This window comes from Malaclemys terrapin, chromosome 19 (assembly GCF_027887155.1).
Source record: "Malaclemys terrapin pileata isolate rMalTer1 chromosome 19, rMalTer1.hap1, whole genome shotgun sequence".
In the NCBI taxonomy this organism is placed as follows: domain Eukaryota; kingdom Metazoa; phylum Chordata; order Testudines; family Emydidae; genus Malaclemys; species Malaclemys terrapin.
In genome coordinates this window covers 8,014,501-8,033,301 of record NC_071523.1, presented here as the reverse complement: position 1 = coordinate 8,033,301, position 18,801 = coordinate 8,014,501, and the positions used below count along the sequence as shown (strand labels likewise).

Sequence of the window (18,801 nt, the reverse complement as noted above, 5' to 3'; positions counted from 1 at the left end):
GCATGTTGGACAAAGATTTATTTTTCTAGAAAGTTGGCTGCCAAAATATTTAGATAAAATATTTATACACACACACGTGTATTAAAACGCTTCTCCCCAACCCCAGCACTGGCCTCACTCCCGGCCTCAGCTGCCAGAAGGTGTAACATTATTCATATAGGCAAAGGGAGCCACCATGGATAAACCCTTAAAGGTGAAGTTAAATGGCAGCCACTCACAGCATTTGTGTTCATTGGCTTAAAACAGGAAAGGCGACAGCCTCATCTCCCCTCCATCCCCTAGAGATTTTTCATTCTTGCTAGTAATGTCTGATGCAGATGACTCAGGGCAGCCTTCTGGAGGGGAGGAAGGAAAGTGGAATCAAATTCAGCTCGTTTTTAAAAAGTGACTATGATCCAGGTACAGAAATTCACAATATTTCATCCCTTTTAAGTCATCACTACAAGCAGCTGAGATCTACCACGAAAGTCCTCTGCCAGGTGGCCAAGCACTTTCCGCAGGAAGCATCATACTGCACACTGGCTTACAGCCTCTGAGGGCAACTCGCTGTGCCAGAGTTTGAAGCCAGAGTTCTCACCAGTATCCCATTCTTGCTTGGGGACAGTTCCTTTGTCAGCTGTCAAGGGATTCATCTTGCTTGCCAAGCAGGGCCTCTCTCTCATCAGAAGCGTGAGGTCTTCTCTTCCGATAGGCAAGGAACTGGAAGGAGATCTGAGGAGGTGTTAAGTCTTATTTCCTTTACAGCCAGGTCTAGATAGGAGAAATGAGGTAACTCTGCCTAGGGAGAAAGCCGTTAGTGCCGGGGGGGGGAAAAATAGAGGTCGGCTGGTACTTTCTATGGCAACAGGTGCATGGTTACCATTGTAAGATGGAGGTAATCAGGGTTACCTCATTTGTAAAGCTCTTTGAGAGCTACAGAAAAGGACTATATTTTATTGCATTAGGGTAGTGACCAGAGGCCCCAAATGAGGGTCAGGGACCCTTCATGCTAGGAACTATACTAAGCATGTATTGTTCCAACGTTGTTGTAAGAGATCACTGTAACACAGGGGGAAAGACTTGAGCTGCAAAGCACGGGTTGGCTGTGTAACAGCATCAGCAAAAATCTGCCTCTGAACAGGCCTGCCCACCCACCCTCCCAGAAGAGACCAGCTTTTTAAGGGCTATTTGTGCAGAGCATTAGAAATAACTGGAGCTGGCAACCCCACAGAAACTTGGAGGAGTGGGACAGAGAGCATTACCAAAAGAGGATACAATCACATCAAGAGACAGGACCCCCAGGCTGCCAATCAGCCAGGGGAGGTGATGAATGATGTAGTTGCCTTCGGCTTGCCCTGGGTCTGGGTTCTTCAGAAGCACACTTATTCCATACAGCGAGTTCCCCAGCATCACCAAAGCGAAAAGAAAGTATGACAGTCCTTCAGTAGTTTTCCTCTTGAACTGGAAGAGGAAGCCATATTAGAAGGGGCTGGAGAATAAAGACTTCCCTGCTAGCAGAAATACTCTAGATATACCAGGCATGGATTCCCAGGTGATATGCAAAGGGAGGAGGATCTAGAAGATGACTAAGCTTATTGAGTGCTGGTATCCACTGTTTGAAGGACAAGCTTCTTAGACCGTGTTGGCATGCTTAGGGTCACTTGACCATGCTCTGCTGTGACCCTAGTAGATGCTTCAAGAAGAGCAGGGAAAATTAAAATGGGAATTGTATCCCAGAGAATTGGCCAGCACCCCTCCCCACAAAGACCCACCAGAACAGGAGTCCTAAATGATAGAGTGGGCTCAATACCAGTAGTCGTCCAGCTCCAGTTGTAAAATATTAAGCAAAATTAGAGTCCCACCTTCACATGTAATGGGATATTTACATTTTAACCAGAAGGGGAGAAACAGCTGTTGCATGGAAGTCAAGAGGTTAAATTAATCAGGACCCAATGTGAAAAATACAGAGAGATGGCCTATGAGAAGGTTCTGGAAAGACAGCTGGTTAGTGGCCTAGAGCCCTCTGCTTCTTGCATCAGCAGCCCTTAGGGATAAAGGACACTCCCCTACTCCCAGCTCTGGAATCTCAGCAGAAGGGGAGCTCCTTTCACCTTCCCCAGGGGAAGATAGCCCCAGCGGCGGGTTGGATCCCATCCCCACCTCCAATGGGGCACTTACATTAGTGTAGATCTGGGGCACTCGGGAGAACAGATACAACAAGGAAGAGATAGAGCCAACAGTGAAGCCAATGATTTCCTTCTTGGTGAAAGGCTGCATGGCAAGACAAAACACCAAACTGTTATGCATTGTACAAGGCACATGCAGAACTGTATCCTTGGATTTACAGGCATCTGGTGGCAAAGTGAGGTCACATGACTGGCCAAACCCACATATGCACTGTTGTCTTTCCACCTGGTCAATAGTTCTTTTGAGTGGCCTGGCTAGCTATTGGCTGAAACTGTCACATGACAAGGTTGCCAGCTCTCCCTCTCTGTGGGACATTCCCCTTTCAAATGGATTATTCATCTTTCCCCACAAATCCTCAGCCTCCTCCCTGTCCCCATATACTGAAAGGGGCTCACCTCGCATCCAGCTGCATCCATGGTGGCAGACAGAAGAGTCCTCCCTTTAAATGTCACTGTTTCAACTGTGGAGCCAGCTCTGCCCAGCAAGGATGTTGCTGACACCGTTCCCAGAAAAACGAAGGCAAAGGCTGCGTTAATTGGAGCAGAGACTGGAAAGAGAAAGCAGAGGTGAGTTACAAAGTGCCACCAAAGAACGGGCACGAGTGTGTCCGTGACACTACGTGAGGCAACCTGGATTCCGGTTAAATCTGCATCCCATCACCTCCAGAAAAACCAGGGCCAGGGCCATCCCACAGAAGAGGGAGGCAACAGTTCCACAGTGGCAGGTTCAGATTTCTCTTGAAGGCAGGCCTTCCATAACCAAGTTCCATTCCTCACATGCTGACACTGGGGAGGGGCTATGCAATGCATGTGGCAGACATTTAAACACATCACAGGTTAGCAGCACCTGCCTTCCGTGCAGATATTTGATTAATCAAAAGTTAGAGTAAAGGTCCCTCCTTTTGCCATTACAAGACCTCCTGGTGAAGAAAGGAAAAACTGTAGAATAAAAGGAATTCTAAAAATCTATATTGTTTCATTGTGGGTATGTCTGCACTGGAGCCGGAAGACGTAGCTTCTGGCTTGACGAGAGAGACCTCACACTAGCTCTGATTGAGCCTGGCAGCAGAACAGGCTAGCCACCGCAACTAGGATCCTGTCTGAAACCCTAAGCAAACAGCGCATAGCCCCTCCTACACTTCTATTGAATAGTGTGGCTACATTTGTCTAAGCAGGAAGTCATGCCTCCAGCCTCACTGTAGGCACACTCTCTGTTTCAAGCAACAGAGGGCCCTGTGGCACCTTTAAGACTAACAGAAGTATTGGGAGCATAAGCTTTCGTGGGTAAGAACCTCACTTCTTCAGTCTTGCATCTAAAGAAGTGAGGTTCTTACCCACGAAAGCTTATGCTCCCAAGACTTCTGTTAGTCTTAAAGGTGCCACAGGACCCTCTGTTGCTTTTTACAGATTCAGACTAACACGGCTACCCCTCTGATACTCTCTGTTTCAAGTCTGCGGTCGTATAGTTAGTACCAAGTAACTTCAGAGAGATTAAAAAAAAAACCACATTTGCTATCTCATGGTGATAAGTCCAATTCATTAACTATGAAAAAGGAAATAGTTCTGGGCTTAGCCTTCTTAAAAGGAACACTGCCAAGAGTAAAAAAAAACCCTTTAAGGTTTTTCTGTCTTAATACCACTCAAGAGCACATACTTAAGGCCCCGATTCTGCACAGCTCTTGTGACATAAACAAGTCTAGCGGCACTTTTCTTTCTGCCTCTCCGGCTTTATCACAGTGCTGTCATGTTGGGTTCACAACTTGTCAGGAGAAGATTTTAAAAGGAGATTAGACTCTCCCATTTGTCCATACCTTAAGCATGGTACCCTGAACTGGACACAGTACTCCAGCTGAGACCTCACCACTGCCAAGCAGAGTGATACATTACCCCCCATGTCTTGCATACACCACCTGTTAATACACCCCAGAATGATATTAGCCTTTTTTGCTATTGCACCACATATTGACTCAAATTCAATTTGAGATCCAGTATACCTCCAGATTCTTTTCAGCAGTACAACTACCTAGCCATTTATTCCCCATTTTGTAGTTATAAGTTATGATTTTTCCTTCCTAAGTGAAGTACATCTTGTTGATTTCAGACCAAATTTGTCAAGGTCATTTTGAATTCTAATCTTGTCCTCCAAAGTGCTTGCAACCCCTCCCAGCGTGGTGTCATGTGCACATTTTATAGCACAGTCTCCACGCCATTATCCATGTCATTAATGAAAATATTGACTAATGCCAGACCTAGGACTGGCCCCTGCAGGACCTCACTAGCTTCGCCCTCCCAGTTTGACACCAAACCATTGATAAGTAGCGCCTTTCAACCAGTTGTGCACCCACCTTGTATTAATTTCATCTAGATCACATTTCCCTAGTTTTCTTAAGAGAACATCATGTGGGACTATCAAAATCTTGATGTTTAGTAAGGCTATCTCACATCTATTGCTTCCCCCCTGCCACCATCCAATAACCTTGTCAAAGGAGGAAGTTAGGTTAGTGTGGCATTATTTGTTCTTGACAAATCTGTGCTGGCTATTCCTTCTAATTCCATTATCCTCTAGGTGCTTACAAACTGATTATTTGTTCCACGATCCTTCCAGCTATTGAAGTTTGGCTGACTGGTTTACAATTCCCCAGGTTCTCTTTGTTTCCTTTTTTAAAAGACAGATGCCATGTTTGCCCTTCTCGAGTTCTTTCAGAACTCATGGATGGATAAGGTTCCAAAGTTAAGGGATACCAATGCTTCAGCTAGTTCCTCAAGTACCTAGGATGAATTTCATCAGGCCCTGCTAACTTGAAGGCATCTAACTTAACAAGTTAAAGAATATTAAGGTCTTTCCCTATTTTGGCTTGTGTTCCTTCCCCTTTGTTGTTAATATGAATTGTGTTGAGTATCTAAATGACCATGAATCTTTTTAGCGAAGACAAACAAAATAGGCATCAGACACCTCAACCTTCCTGAGGTCAGTAGTTATTAGCTCTCCTTCCACACTAAATAGAAGACCTACAGTTTCCTTGGTCTTCCTCCTGCTCCTAATGTATGTATAGAACCTCTTCTTGCCTTTTCTGTCCTTTGCTAGGTGTAAAGCGTTTTGTGCCCTAGCCTGATTTTTGTCCCTACAGGCTTGTGCAGTGGGTCTCATACTTTTGTACTGGTGACCCCTTTCACACAGCAAGCCCCCGAGTGTGACCCACCTTATAAAGTAAAAACACATTTTTATATTTAAACACTATTATAAATGCTGGAGGCAAAGTGGGGCTTGGGGTGGAGGCGGACAGCTTGTGACACCCCCCCCCCATGATATAACATGACCTGCTGAGGGGTCCTGACCCCCAGTTTGAGAACCCCTGGTCTAACTCTCCTGTAAACAAGTCCTATGGAGAAGTTCTACTTGTGCTCAAACACTGAATACTTATCAAAACGCAGCGTAGTGCCTGGGGATTAGCGGAGGACCCAAAGCACAGCTGATGGCCATTAATACTGCAGGAAATGCCCTAGGCCAGTGGTTCTCAAGAAGGAGTCCGGGGCACCCTTGGGGGCCATGAGCACGTTTCAGGGGGTCCGCCAAGCATTAGACTCACTGGGTCCCAGGGCAGAAAGCTGAAGTCCCACTGTATGGGGCTGAAGCCCAGGGTCCTGATCCCTGCCACCTGTGGTGGAAGCCAAAGCCTGAGCAATGTAGCTTTGTGGGGCCCCTGTGGCATGGGGCCATGGGCAGTTTCCCTGCTTGGTGCCCCCTAATGCCGGCCCTGGCTTTTATATACAGAAAAACAGTTGTTGTGACACAGGTGGACTGTGGAGTTTCTCTAGCTTGTTGGGAGGGGCCTCAGAAAGAAAAAGGTTGAGAACCCCTGCCCTAGGCCAGGGGTTCTCAACCTATTTACCATTGTGGGTTGCATAGGCAGCTCTCTGTGTGTTACGTGGGCTGCGTCCACAGTTATATATATACACACACACACAATCTGTATGGCCCTGATGGTATCATATGGGCCACAGCTGTGTGCTGATTGGGCAGCAAGTGGCCTGCAGGCATCCGGTTGAGAACCACTGCCCTAGGCTCCACAGGGATTTCCATGTTCACAGGCTAGGGTGCAAGCCTTGAACCCAGTAAATGGTTTCACTTGCTAGTCTAGTTGCCAGTCATTTTTTTTTTTTTTTTTTTTTTTTTTTTACACTAGTTTACAGTATTCCTGTCTCAATACATTAGTGCTTAGGGGATTTTAATCTGGCTCTAGCATGGAGCCCTTTGGGAACGTTTTGGCTTCTTAATCTCATGAGAGAAGTCAGATGCTCGTCCCGGTGAGAAAGAGGGCCCTCCTATTGCTAACAGTTGTAACAGTGTAACTTCATGTACTGCTACCCTGAGGGGTCCTTCGCCACCATACCCCTGCTCTGCTCTCACGGATGAGCAGGAAAGATGTTTAAGCCCAGCAGGCTGCTGTCTGAGCTCCTCCCACAGCCATCGTTATTACTGCAGGAGGAAGCAGCTTTCGAAGTTAAATTTTGCAAATGCAAGTGTTGCCGGATCGGGTTCGTAACTATCAACTCACGGCCTCTGCTCTGGTTCTTGACTTTGTAGTAGAGGTAGAGAGACAACATGACCAGGTCTGCCAGCACGTAGTAAATGGCAGTGTAAACCTGCAGGAGGAAACACAATCGTCAGTCATACGACGGAACTGCCTCCCTTAGCTCATCCACAGATGGATTCCAGACTATTCAACTAAGCAGCTTTCCTCAGTCTGATTACAGAGGATCATCTAATGGCAGCTACAAGGCCCTCCCTTGATCCAGCCAGAGGCATTGCACACTGGCTCTTATTGTCTCCACAGGCCACATCCAGAATGAGGGAAGCTAGAATGTAACGGTTATAATCCTGGTCTCTTACACAGCACTTATCAGTAGAGCTCAAAGCACTTTATAAAGAAGGTCAGGATCACTATCCCCCATCTGTAAAATGGGGATAATGTAGAACTCTGGGGCTGCACTTTCACCACCCTGATCTAGCAGGAGAAAAGATGCCCTGCCCTGGATTTTCACCAAGTAGCCTTGCCTCCTGTAAGAAAATGAATCAGAGAGAGAGATAGACTGTGCATGACATTGGGACATCTCTTGGTCTTACAGAGCAAAACCTCCTTCCCTCAGACCACAACCATGACCTAGACAACCTCCAGAAACTCAGGGGCTTCTCTTTGGTTCAGTGCATCCTTCAGAGAGTCCATAGGGCAAGAGACGTTTCTTGCCCATGCGCTCAAGAAGTTAATTTGAAAGTCAGTCAGCTGATCTTAGCTGCCTGTAATGCTGGATAGAGCAAGATGCTGGCAGAGCTTAGACCCAGAGTCCCAGACTGCACACCAGCCTCTAACCTGGGTCAAATCTGCTCTATCAATCAGAAGGCGATCTTTACTGATCAGACAGGGAGAAGGGTACAAAGCAAAAGCCCTGAGCCAGACACGCCTGCACGTTGGAGAGTTTTGGCTCCAGATCCCAACTGCATGGCTCAGGCCCATCTCTAGTTATTGTAACAATCTTGCCCTATAAAAAAGGGATAGGACAGCAAGCAAAGTCATTTGTTAGTCTCTAAGGTGCCACAAGTACTCCTGTTCTTTTTGCGGATACAGACTAACACAGCTGCTACTCTGAAACCATTCTTTTAATAAGTGTTCTAACTTCATTCACTCCCCCTCCACCCCCCAACACACACACAGAGCATTGGCTAGGGAAAAAGAACAGGAGTACTTGTGGCACCTTAGAGACTAACAAATTTATTAGAGCATAAGCTTTCGTGGACTACAGCCCACTTCCTCCCCTCCACCCACACAGAGAATCCGGACACTAATCCTTGCCAGCCAAACTCAAATCACATAGAAAAACCTAAATCATTACCTGTAGTGGCAACTGATTGGCCAGGAAAGAGCCTATTAGATTTAAGGAATCTCCTCCTAGCCATCCCAGCAGGAAGTATATGGAGAGAGCCTGGTCCATGTTACCTGTTTTACAGGCCTGGTAATATTGGCTGAGGAAAGAGAGAGAGAGAGAGTCAGCACTACACAATCAATTCAGCAGTACCCCCAGTGGGAACAGAGGGCAGAGGTTCCTTGAATGTGGGACCCCCCCGATGATCTGGATGCTATGTTAGTTTTTAAACTCAGCAAAGGAGTACAAACCGGCACCAGGCTAAGGGCTTCTCTACACAGGGAAATTTATCAGCAAAACTATTGCAGTATAGCTTTACGGTACAGTTCTGCTGGTAAGTTTCCTCACGTAGACAAGCCCAAAGGCACCGACCCACCTGTGGGTTGACCAGGAGGAAGAGCTGCAAGGAGAGCTTTCAGTGGGTTCCCTCCCATCACTGCCACAGCCCACATTACAGGAAGTCACGTAGATCAAGAATGCACAACCTTGAAACCCCACATCATTGGAGGTACTAGTACTGCTATTTTTTCCCTTTGTGCCCCTAATCAGGACCTTGTCGAGGCTGTGGAAAGCTGGCTTTGCTGATCTACCAACCAAAGGCAGGTCAGTGAGTGCTGCTCTAACCCCAGAGGGCACAACTCTTAATGAGGGCTGACATGGGAAGGGAAGGAGGGTATGGAGAGTCTCTTAGATCAACTGCCTTAATCCAAAAGTTCACTCTCTCCACTCCAAGTTAAATACCATCACCTTTGTGCTGTGGGAAATCCAGAGCAGAACCACCGTAGTCACATAGCCCATGACTGCTGTCTGCCACTCTGCTGTCTACCAGACAGCAACAGCAGGGCTGTCAGAGCTTATCCGGGGTAATACAAGTCACACTGGAGGAGGATTGGCAGAGTTGTGTGGGGGACGCTTGCACATCACCTGCCTGCACTGTGCATAGCGTTATCCACCTCTCACTTTCACAAGGGAAATGTTCAGTCTAGTGCAGGGGTAGGCAACCTATGGCACGCTCGCCAAAGGCAGCACGTGAGCTGATTTTCAGTGGCACTCACACTGCCCGGGTCCTGGCCAGCGGTCCGGGTGGCTCTGCATTTTAATTTTAAATGAAGCCTCTTAAACTTTTAAAAGACCTTATTTACTTTACATACAACAATAGTTTAGTTCTATATTATCGACTTATAGAAAGAGACCTTCTAAAAACGTTCAAATGTACGACTGGCACGCGGAACCTTAAATTAGGGTGACTAAATGAAGACTCGGCACCCCACTGCTGAAAGGTTGCCGACCCCTGGCTAGTGGTTAGAACAATAGCCTGAGAGCTAGAACTCTGCTTCTATTCTTGGCATTGCCACCAGTTCGTTGTATGATCTTGAACAAGTCTCTGTGTCTCAGTTTACCGAGCCAGGCACAACAACGCTGCTCTGGGTCGGATCGAATTTCAAAGCCAGCATGTAGAGAAGGGATGGGGGCTACACCTCCACGGCCACTCCCCCTTTCTGAGTCAGCATGGAGAGCAGGTTTACCATGCTTCGCAGCAGGGGGAAAGTACAAGGTGCCACAGCTTCCCATCATAGGCAACCGTCTCAAAAAGCAGGTTGCCCTGCATCAGCCTATTGTGAGATGAAGAGCTATTGTTCACTGCCAGCAAAAAGCCTGCTCAGTCCGATTCTCAGTATCCCCATCCCCTACCTCCAGCAGCAGCCACAGGTGATTTGCCGTTCAACCCCCCAGCGGGAACCCTCCTGGGCTGGCCCTGAGGATACACTGCTTCCTGTTAAGCTGCCCCACAGCACATAGGAAAGGCTTCTCCTCCTTGGGGATTCTGATAGGAGCCCGGCAATGCACATCAGACAAGAGCATGGTTCCTGCTCACTCTTCTCTGGGTAAGATATCAGCTCAGTAGGTCTGGCTGACAATCTGCTGATTCAGCCAAATCCCCGTGGGTTCAGGAGTTCATTTGGCAATGGAAACTGGAAGTCACTCAAGGTAGGCATCCCAGGGTGTGGCTGCAAGGGGGCAGGGGGAAGTGAAAGAAACCCCGGTGTGCAAGAGGCAGGTTTTCAGGCCCACTGTAGAAGACAGCCTGTCCCCATCCCCTCAAATCTACCCAGACAGAAATATTAAAGTCAGATAACAGGCACTACAGTGAAAGTTGCAGCAAGAACTTTTCCCCTCCACTAGGCAGCCCCAGGTGTTAAGCAACCCTGCTAGTTTTCAGTGCAGCTTTGTTCACCCTTTAGCTGGGTTGATGGGCTGTTCACCTCTAACAAGAGATCCCTGCCGCTGTTCCCCAAACAGCCCCTCAATGGGCTGAGCCTCTATTTTTAAACCCATGCCATAAGCGCCTTCTTCTGGCTGACTTCGGAGCAGCAGGTAACTGAACGTTCCCTGAGCTGGGCGAACATAGCCCCCGTCACTCCAAACTTACTACAACCCCTGCGAAATGCAGCTAGGTATGTATGCAGCACACTGGGCAATAAGGGGAAAGGGGCAGGACACTGGGGCAAACTCCTACTTATACGAGAAGAGCCCTGAGCTCTTCAACGTCTAGTTTAGACAGCTCCTTGGTTCGTTTAGAAGCAGCACGGATGATTAGGATAGAGGCATCCCAGTTTGTCTCCCACCCCCTCGAAACAGGTTGTCACCCTCTATTTGTGCAAAGGGCTTTAGAGATGGAAAATGCTAGACCACTTTATTGTAAATCTAAATTGTGTTGTGTTATGCGCATATCCCTGCTTCACATGGTATTTTATGCCGATTGAAGAGTTATTTATTTGAAGTAACATGCTAGGCACTTTCCAAACGTTACCAAGAGCTAAGTTCCTTATAAGCTGCGTGGCCACGCAGGGACTCAGGGAACCCACCCGGCTGGGACCTACCGCAGCCGGGGGAGGGGCAGCCCAAACCCAGACCTGTCACGACCAGGGGAGGGGCACCTGAGCCCCTTATCCCAACCTCACCCCAGAGCTTGCACCCCCAGCTGCCATCCTCAAACCTCTGTACCCCAACCCTCTGCCCCAGCCCTGAGCCCCCTCCCACACTCCAAACTCCTTGGCCCCACCCCATGAATTTTGTCACACCTCACCTCCATATTGGTGCACATAACAAAATTCATTCCGCACATGTGCGGGAAAAATTAGAGGGAACCCTGACCAAGAGTGCTCCCTGCTCTGAATCTGCTCACCATCAGAGGTTGGGAAAAAGGAAATAAGCAATTTATATAGAAGTGAACTTGATTCACTATATGCAGTCTGACCAAAGCAGATCTTTAACAGGGACTTAGATGTTGGCATGGCAGAGCCTAGATCGGATCCCTTGCATGTCTTCCAATAGCTTCGATGTCATTGTCCAAACAACTCACTTCTCTCTCTCTGTGCCACGCTCTCTCTATTGGTCTGGAGCAGACACCAATGCTCCTGGGAGGGTTATGCCCTGTTCACTCCTGGCTCAGTCCATGCTTTGAGGAGCATCTATCACTTTCGGAGTCTCCACACTTCATTCCACTGGGTAACAGCAATGGAAAGACTTGGGCTTATTTGCCCTATGTCAAGTCTAACTACTGCTGCCTCCCTAGGCAGTTTTTGTCTTGAATAAGATGTTAGGTGTCCTGCGCTGAGTGCAGATAGGCAGCCGCCCACTTAGTTAGGTTTTGCAGCCAAAGAACAGGCCTGGGGCAGGGAGAGTACAGCTTTAAAATGGTTTGGGAGGTGAATGGATTCCACTGGGCAGTTGTTAGCCCAGGATGCTGGCATCACCCCAGGATCTGACCCGACCTCCTCCAAGCCCCTGAAAGAGTGACAGCTGGCCTGAGCTGGGGCTGCACCAGTGCTATAGGGGCCAGGAACAACCTGGTCTCTCTAAAGACAGGGGGACCTACCTTTGGAGAAGAGGGGATGAAGTCTACATGCTGGGACAGAGTGATCAGATACCATTGTGCCAGGTGCTGATGGCATTTCCCCACTTCCCAGCTTTTGAGAGGATGGGGGGAGGCTTAGGAGGTGAAAATGGATAGAGGGTGTTGATAGTCCTGGATAAATTAATTGGCAACAGTAGCATCTCACCCATTATGGATTTGGGTTTTGTAAGCCGGTTCATTATCCATGTGCCTAGCAGACATGGGGAGATATTTGCCTGGATCTTCAAAACTGAAGATGCTAGCTCTGCCCTACCTAGCACCTGCCACAGACTCTTCATAGAATGGATAGAACGGAGGCAAAAAAAACCAACCTACATGTGAAAGCAGTGAGAAGAGTTGCTCCTGCAGGTGGGCAGAAAACTCCCCCCTGAAAAACAAGAACTAAACTATTGTGGGAGACAGAACCATCAACTCCTTCCTGGAGATCCTGCCTTACGAGGGCAGAGAATGAGAGCTTGCTTTCCATGAGTCACTAGCTATTATTTAGCTTAGTCAATCACTACCCACCCTAGTCCAATTGGGCCAAGCAGGTAGTTTATCACTGACATTGTAGCTGGGAGCTGATGGCCAGATAGACTGGGTTTAACCAGCTAGTGACACATGCCTTCCAGTTACAGCGAGCACCCAGCCTTGACCCACTTCCAAATCTGACTGTTGTGCCTTTTACAGGGGTGTCTAGGACAGCAGGAGTGATACAGACATGCTACTCAATTGTATGCAGATGGATTGCATTCCTAAGCTTAAGAATGAGTCACTTCCTGGTTTAGGAACAGTCACCGTGGGTTAGCCCTAATAGCAGTCCAGCCATACCCATACCTTCCCATTCCATGTGGGCTGTGGACAAAACTCATCTTCCAAGAGACTGCTGAGCTCAGCCTCTCCAGACTGCTTGCCTCAGAGGTTCTTGTGTACACATGATCTGCATGTCACTCTGGTGTGTGTGGGTGGGTGGGAAGACGACCCTGCTGATCTGCTATTTGCTAACCACAATTTATGCATAAGCAGAAGTTCCATTAGAGTAACTGCATCTCTAATTGTGAAACCACCTTACTGTACATTTAGAAATGGAAAAAGCTCTCAGAGCATCTGCATTTTTCTTGTGTCATCCAATTTACCGTCTGTCCTTTTAACAATTTTGCATAACACTTTGGGCTCCTTCAGGATCAAACTATACACTTCCACCACTGAGATGCACCTACCTTGTGGATGGAACACTACAGTTGTTTAACAGCACACAGCAGCACTAGCAACAAACTACGCCTTGTTTTGTGTGGATGACAAAGTTGAAGCTGTAAATTGAACTACTATTCCTTCTCCACTAGCCCTCTCCCCATTTTAAACCCAGCCCTTTAAAGCCAAGGCCAGTCAAGTCAAGTGGCTGTGCTCAAGATCTCCAGTGAAGGCTCGTGGCTTTATGTTTTGGAAGCCATCACAAATGGAGAAGGAAAAACACCAGCCAGATCTAGAATCCCCTCCACTGGGCATCCAGGACATGCACCTGGCCTGGCAGCAGAAGGGTTTTACTTACGGGAAGGAAGCTCCTGCAAAGCAGAAGATGGAAAACAGACCCAACGCAATACTGGCGAAGTCCCGGATATCCTGGGCACACTCACTGAACACATCCCACACCCATTGGGAGCCATTGGGACAGTCTGAGAAATTCCCTCCTAGGGAACCTTGCCAAAGCCGAGAGTCCATAGCCCCATCAGCAAGGGGCCAGCCCTTGAGGGAGGAGGCTGCAGCGGTCAGACAGCAGGAGGGATATCTTTATCCAGAGCCAGACACTGAACCTGTTGGAATAGATGGAGAGAAGGAAAGAGCCTGTATTATTAACAACAACGGACCAGATGGCTCCTTAGAGCTCTAGTTTGTTGGTTTATAGCTGGCTCACCTTGCAATTCAACAGTTACTATCTAATGGGCCTCTGCGGAAAGGTAATCCCAGACTGAATTCCTTTATCAGCAGACCAGTCTCCAGAACGGTCAAGCCAGCACTAAGTTCACTATGTAAGGGCTACGTGGCAGGTCTTCCCAGTAACACACGGGATTATGACACACATCCCCTTGCTCAGCTTGTGCTTCTCACCAAAGCAAATGCTCAAGAGTGGGCCTTTAAAACTGATTTTGAGGAGAGTCAGGTGACTGTAGGAAGTAGATCTGGCCCCGGTCACCTGGGTTCATCAGTAATGACTGAATAAGAGATGCAGCAAGAGGGCCTCTTTTGCAGCTACAGAATATTTATTTCTTCCTCCTACTCCCTATGACCTCATTTATTTTCCTTCCAAAGAGTCAGTGCAGAGAAAAGCAAAAGCAAAGGGCTGGGTTTGTTTGTTTAAAACCGAATCAGATACCTGCTCATCTGTCAGGCTAGCCTGGTTGATTGGCTGTGCAGAAACTCCTGCTAGAGAGTCTCATTATCAAACTGCCACAAATCAGAACACCTGAATTGCCTTCTCTTCATTGAAATATCAGCTCTGATCCTCTTCTCACTGTGGGCTCTGGAAGGGGTAACCCCACTGAAGCCAGCCGAGTTAGACCAGGATAAGCAAGAAGAGAATTGGGCCTGCTGTTTGGACATCCACTGGCTCTGCAGAGACACAGTGCTGGCACTGGCGTGACATCAGCAGTGGCATGGCCAGGGGCAAGATCTGTCTATGGAAAACTCAGGTGGTTTGTCAGTAAAGGGGCAGCCTTCAGTCAGACAAATGGATAATGGAGAGTTTGAACTAGAACCAGAGATGTTTCCCTCTTCTCCCCTACCCTCCCATGCCACTTGGTTCCCTCTGAAAGGCCCCATCCAAGGCAGACCATCTCTTCACTGCACTGTAAGAGGGAGAAGACCCCAGAAGACCCACAGTGCCAGGCCAGATGATCAGAAGGAAGGGTGAGAGAACCTCTGACTTAATTAAAATTCCCCACGGAGGTCCACTGGTTTAGCCATGGCTGGGAGAAAACTACTGGCTGTTCAATAAGTCACGTTATTCCAGCCTTGGCTGAGGTATCTGCCTCAACACGAAGAGAGCGTTGCTTAGCATGGAGCAGGAGCACCTGTAGTTCTGAACTGACGTTCAAATTCACTGCTGTCCATAGCATCCCCTGAGAGCAGCACATGCAAGAAGTCATCCAGAGGACACGTGTAACCCAACTGGGGACAATTCACAAGCTATGGACAGGAAAAGCTGTTTTATCCGGCATGTTGGGAGGAATGGGAGCGGGGGTACTGGTAAGTGAAAATGTCAGTTAACTAAGAGGGAGGGAGTTTGGATGCAGGAGGGGACTCAGGGCAGCAGGTTGGGGTGCAGGGTGCCAGATCCAGGGGGGCGCTCACCTCTGGCAGCTTCCCGCAAGCGGCGACCTGTCCTGGTTGCTCCTAGGCGGAGGCACGGCAGGCGGCACCGCCTCCGTCTGCAGGTGCTGCCCTGCAGCTCCCATTGGCTGTGGTTCCCAGCCAATGGGAGCTGTAGAGCTAGCACTCGGGGCAGCTTATGGAGCCACTTGCCGCGCCTCCACCTTGGAGCAGCCGGGACAGGTGGGGCTTGCGGGGAGCTGCCTGAGATGAGTACTCCCTGGATCTGGTACCCTGCACCCGCTCCTGCCCCAAATCCCCTCCTGCACCCAAACTCCCTCCCAGAGCCTGCTCTCCACACCTCCCGCGTGTCAAACTGCTGGCCCCACACCAACCGGACTATAAACCAGAATTTCAATGACTATCAGAAATGCTGGTTTATAGAGCTTTCCAGTTGGTGAAGTGCTGGATAAAACAGCTTTTACTGTATATTGTTATCACATACTCTGTGGAGAGTTGATCCCTATTGTGCATCAGATCACACAGAAATTGCTCCTGCACCCCCAAAAGCAACAGGGGAAGGTGAAAATTGCACAACTACGGATTCTGAGACATTTCCGTTGGAACTCTTTTCTTCCACTAACTCCCCAGCATATCTCAGTGCATGTAGCTAGCCTACATTAATAAACTCAGATGCCCCCAAAGCTTTAGCTACACATCACCCAAGGAGGACAGAGACAATGACTTCTCTAGCCAAAATACCTGTGTGAAAGGATCTTTGTTCAGAGTTTAGAGATTTAACTCATGTCCAGACATGAGCTCAGGTGAAGTTGGTGCCAATACATTTGTGCATTGTCAACTCTACTCAGCTGCAGATGCTGGTCAGAAAAGTTTCCATTTCTTATTACCACTATGCCCAAGCCAAACAGGGCTCTGTTACAGACCCCCAAAGTTGTTCCTTGAAGTACAGCAGCTGAAACTTGCACTTTAGCTACCCTTTGTAAGCCTGGATGACTAACCACAAGGTCTCCATTTCATACACAGCTGAGGTACCTCACCAGCTCGTTTAGCATGGTGTTTGTAATGCTTTACAAAAAACACACACACAGAAGACTTAAATTACACCCCGTGAGCGGGAGATCGCATAGCAGCTGATCATTATGTGCCAGTGACCCACTTAATAATAATGATACCTTACTCTGCTTCCATCAGACAAGCTCAAAGCACTTTACAAAAAATAAATTTAACCTCAAAAATACCTGTGAGATTGCTATTCCCATTTTACAGATGGGAAAACTGAAACCACGTCTCAGGGGCTTATTCAAAGCCAATCAGTCACAGAAGCTAGATCTCTTAAGTCCCAGGCCTACACTTGATCTATCAAGCTGACATTCAGCTGTAAGAGGAAAAAATAGTAACTGCTAAGGGAAGGTACCAACTGGTACTGACAGACGTGTACTGCCTACAATGCAACAGTTTAATCACTTCTCCATTTGAGCACAGCTCTGTGGGGTCTAATCAGACTTGGATCTCATCTAGACTGCAAGGGCAGCCTCTGCACTGGCACAATATGTCCCCTCCCAACATACAATCATACCTGAAACTTCAACAGCATCATGTCTCTGATGATTCAGAACTGCCCAATAAGCTTCCAAACCACAATCACCTCGCAGTAACAGGAAATAGTAACCTTAAAGCAAAATGAAACATAGCAATTGATTGTATTTCTAGATTAATTTTTCATTCAATAAAATTCTGGTGTAGATGAGGGGGCAGGGAGGGGCAAAGAGGGGTTATTAAATACTAATAAATTGGGAAAGGAGGTTCAAATCATTCTGGCCTTCCCATAATGGTGGAAATCTCTTATCCTGTTCCTTCTGAGCGGTCTTCTCCCATCTACACTTGTGCCACATGCTTCCAGGAACACTAGGTATTTCCTAGTAAAGCAGGTCCAGGGCAGAAATACCAGTGTAAGAGATTCTGCAGATAGGCAAAATGCGCATGCCATATTGGAGTTTTGCACAAAGGGACAGAGGGCTCATCACCCATCCTGGAATTTGGGGGGGGGGGGGGGGGAAGAATCATACTATAGTGCATCCCATTTCCCAACTGTCACAGGCCCACAAATGTCAGTTTAGGGGCCTATGAGAAACATCATTATGTTGGGATATGGGTTGATAGCGGCTGAAGTCCTGCTAGATCATCAGTTCTCTCTGCAGGAGATGGTTCCCCATCACGGGTGGGAAGGATAAACTACTGTTAACACAGGAAAAGTGTATTTATTTGGTTTTCCAGGACTTTCCATTGAATTCAACATTTCAGGATCAGCATTCTGAGTTAGAGCCCAGTTCTGACTGTTCTGCACTGTAGCTAGCAGGACATTTGAAAATAACCCACAATGCCAATTTTAACCAGACATGAGGGCAGTTGGAGATCACATGATGTCCAGGGGTTGAAGTAAGGAGGAGCAGGGTGGGAGATACACTGCACTTTTTGAGCCTCTCCCTGGCTTGGGATAACAATGCTCCCTCATAGCTGCTTCTCCTTCTCTCTGCCTAGTGTGGTGAAAGCTCTCCCTCCCTCGCCCACTTCAATCTACTGTGCCTCCGCATTGCCAGGTGCCAAGGCCAACTCGACCATGTCACAGGGGAAGAGACCATCCAATGAACCCTGGAAAGGGGGTGAAGAGAGACAAGGGGGCTCTTCCCTGGGACACCCTTGATAGTTCTCTTGAGTTTCCTCCTGATCAGTATGCAATAGGCAGCATAGTCCAGCGGACAAGGCATCGGGGGACCTGGTTCTTGTCCCTGTGCACGGTCACTGACTGACCTTGAGCCAACCACGTCCCGTGCCTCAGTTTCCCCCCCCATCTGTAGCGTGGGGATAATGACATTACCATTGCCCCCCCTCTAAAGCAGTCGGAGGCAGAAGCGGGCAGGGTTATTCCCGGAACTCGTGCTCGCTGGGGTCGGGAGCCGGCCGGAGAAGGAAAGGGAGAAATGCAAACTACAGCTTTCCCGGGGGCTGCGGGGAGCGGAGCGCGGGCGCCACAGGAGCCAGACTCCGCGCGGGGGCAGGGGCGAGGGACGGGTCCTTTGTGGGGCAAGATCTGGGGGTTGTGCAGCGTCTCCCACCACCCCGAGCCCCCAGCGTCGCCCCCTCCGCCTCCGCCCCCATCCCCGTGCGCCCCCGTACGGCTGCAGTGCCCCCAACCCCGCCCCATCCCTCTGCACCCCCAGCCCCCCTTCAGGGGCCCCCCCGGCCCTCGGAGATACCCCCCCCCCTCCGGCTGGCGGGGCCCGGGCCCCTCTCACCGCTGCGGCTCCGGGCTTCTCGGCGGCGCTGGGAGAGCGGAGCCCGGGCCCCGATGCGCTGTCCCGGCCCGCCAGCGCCTGCCCCGGGCCGCGGCTCCTGCCCCCCGCCGGCCCCAGGCGCTTTGTAAGGCTCGGTCACGTGACCCGCCGGCTTCTCTTCCCGCAATCCCGGGCCGGCTCGCAGCCCGTCCGCCCCGCC

General features: G+C 48.9%; 1 protein-coding gene across 2 annotated transcripts; it reads right to left on the bottom strand.

Annotated features, from left to right (window-relative positions):
* SLC66A1 (solute carrier family 66 member 1) lies at positions 1-18,714 on the bottom strand. 2 transcript variants are annotated; one of them, XM_054009489.1, is made up of 10 exons: positions 18,603-18,714; positions 16,886-16,978; positions 13,532-13,793; positions 8,055-8,184; positions 6,722-6,809; positions 2,562-2,713; positions 2,158-2,250; positions 1,255-1,440; positions 578-711; positions 1-335 (listed from the first exon to the last, which is right to left on the bottom strand). In XM_054009489.1, exons 3-9 carry the CDS (start codon positions 13,699-13,701, stop codon positions 613-615), a joined length of 918 nt encoding a protein of 305 aa, XP_053865464.1. In that variant the 5' UTR covers positions 13,702-13,793; positions 16,886-16,978; positions 18,603-18,714; the 3' UTR covers positions 1-335; positions 578-612. The 2 variants fall into 2 exon arrangements, with proteins under 2 accessions (XP_053865464.1, XP_053865463.1); XM_054009488.1 differs by having other exon boundaries at positions 1-711.
* Between the last annotated feature and the right edge of the window lie 87 nt (positions 18,715-18,801).

Bases quoted from the DNA above. Each gene is read 5' to 3' on its own strand.
- SLC66A1 (XM_054009488.1), bottom strand. From the start codon at position 13,701: ATGGACTCTCGGCTTTGGCAAGGTTCCCTAGGAGGGAATTTCTCAGAC. The intron at 8,185-13,531 runs GTAAGTAAAACC...CTCTTTCCTCAG, and splicing joins TTTGCAGGAGCTTCCTTCCC to CCAATATTACCAGGCCTGTA. The intron at 712-1,254 runs GTATCCTCTTTT...ACACCTCCTCAG, and splicing joins TCCTGTCTCTTGATGTGATT to ATCTCCTTCCAGTTCCTTGC.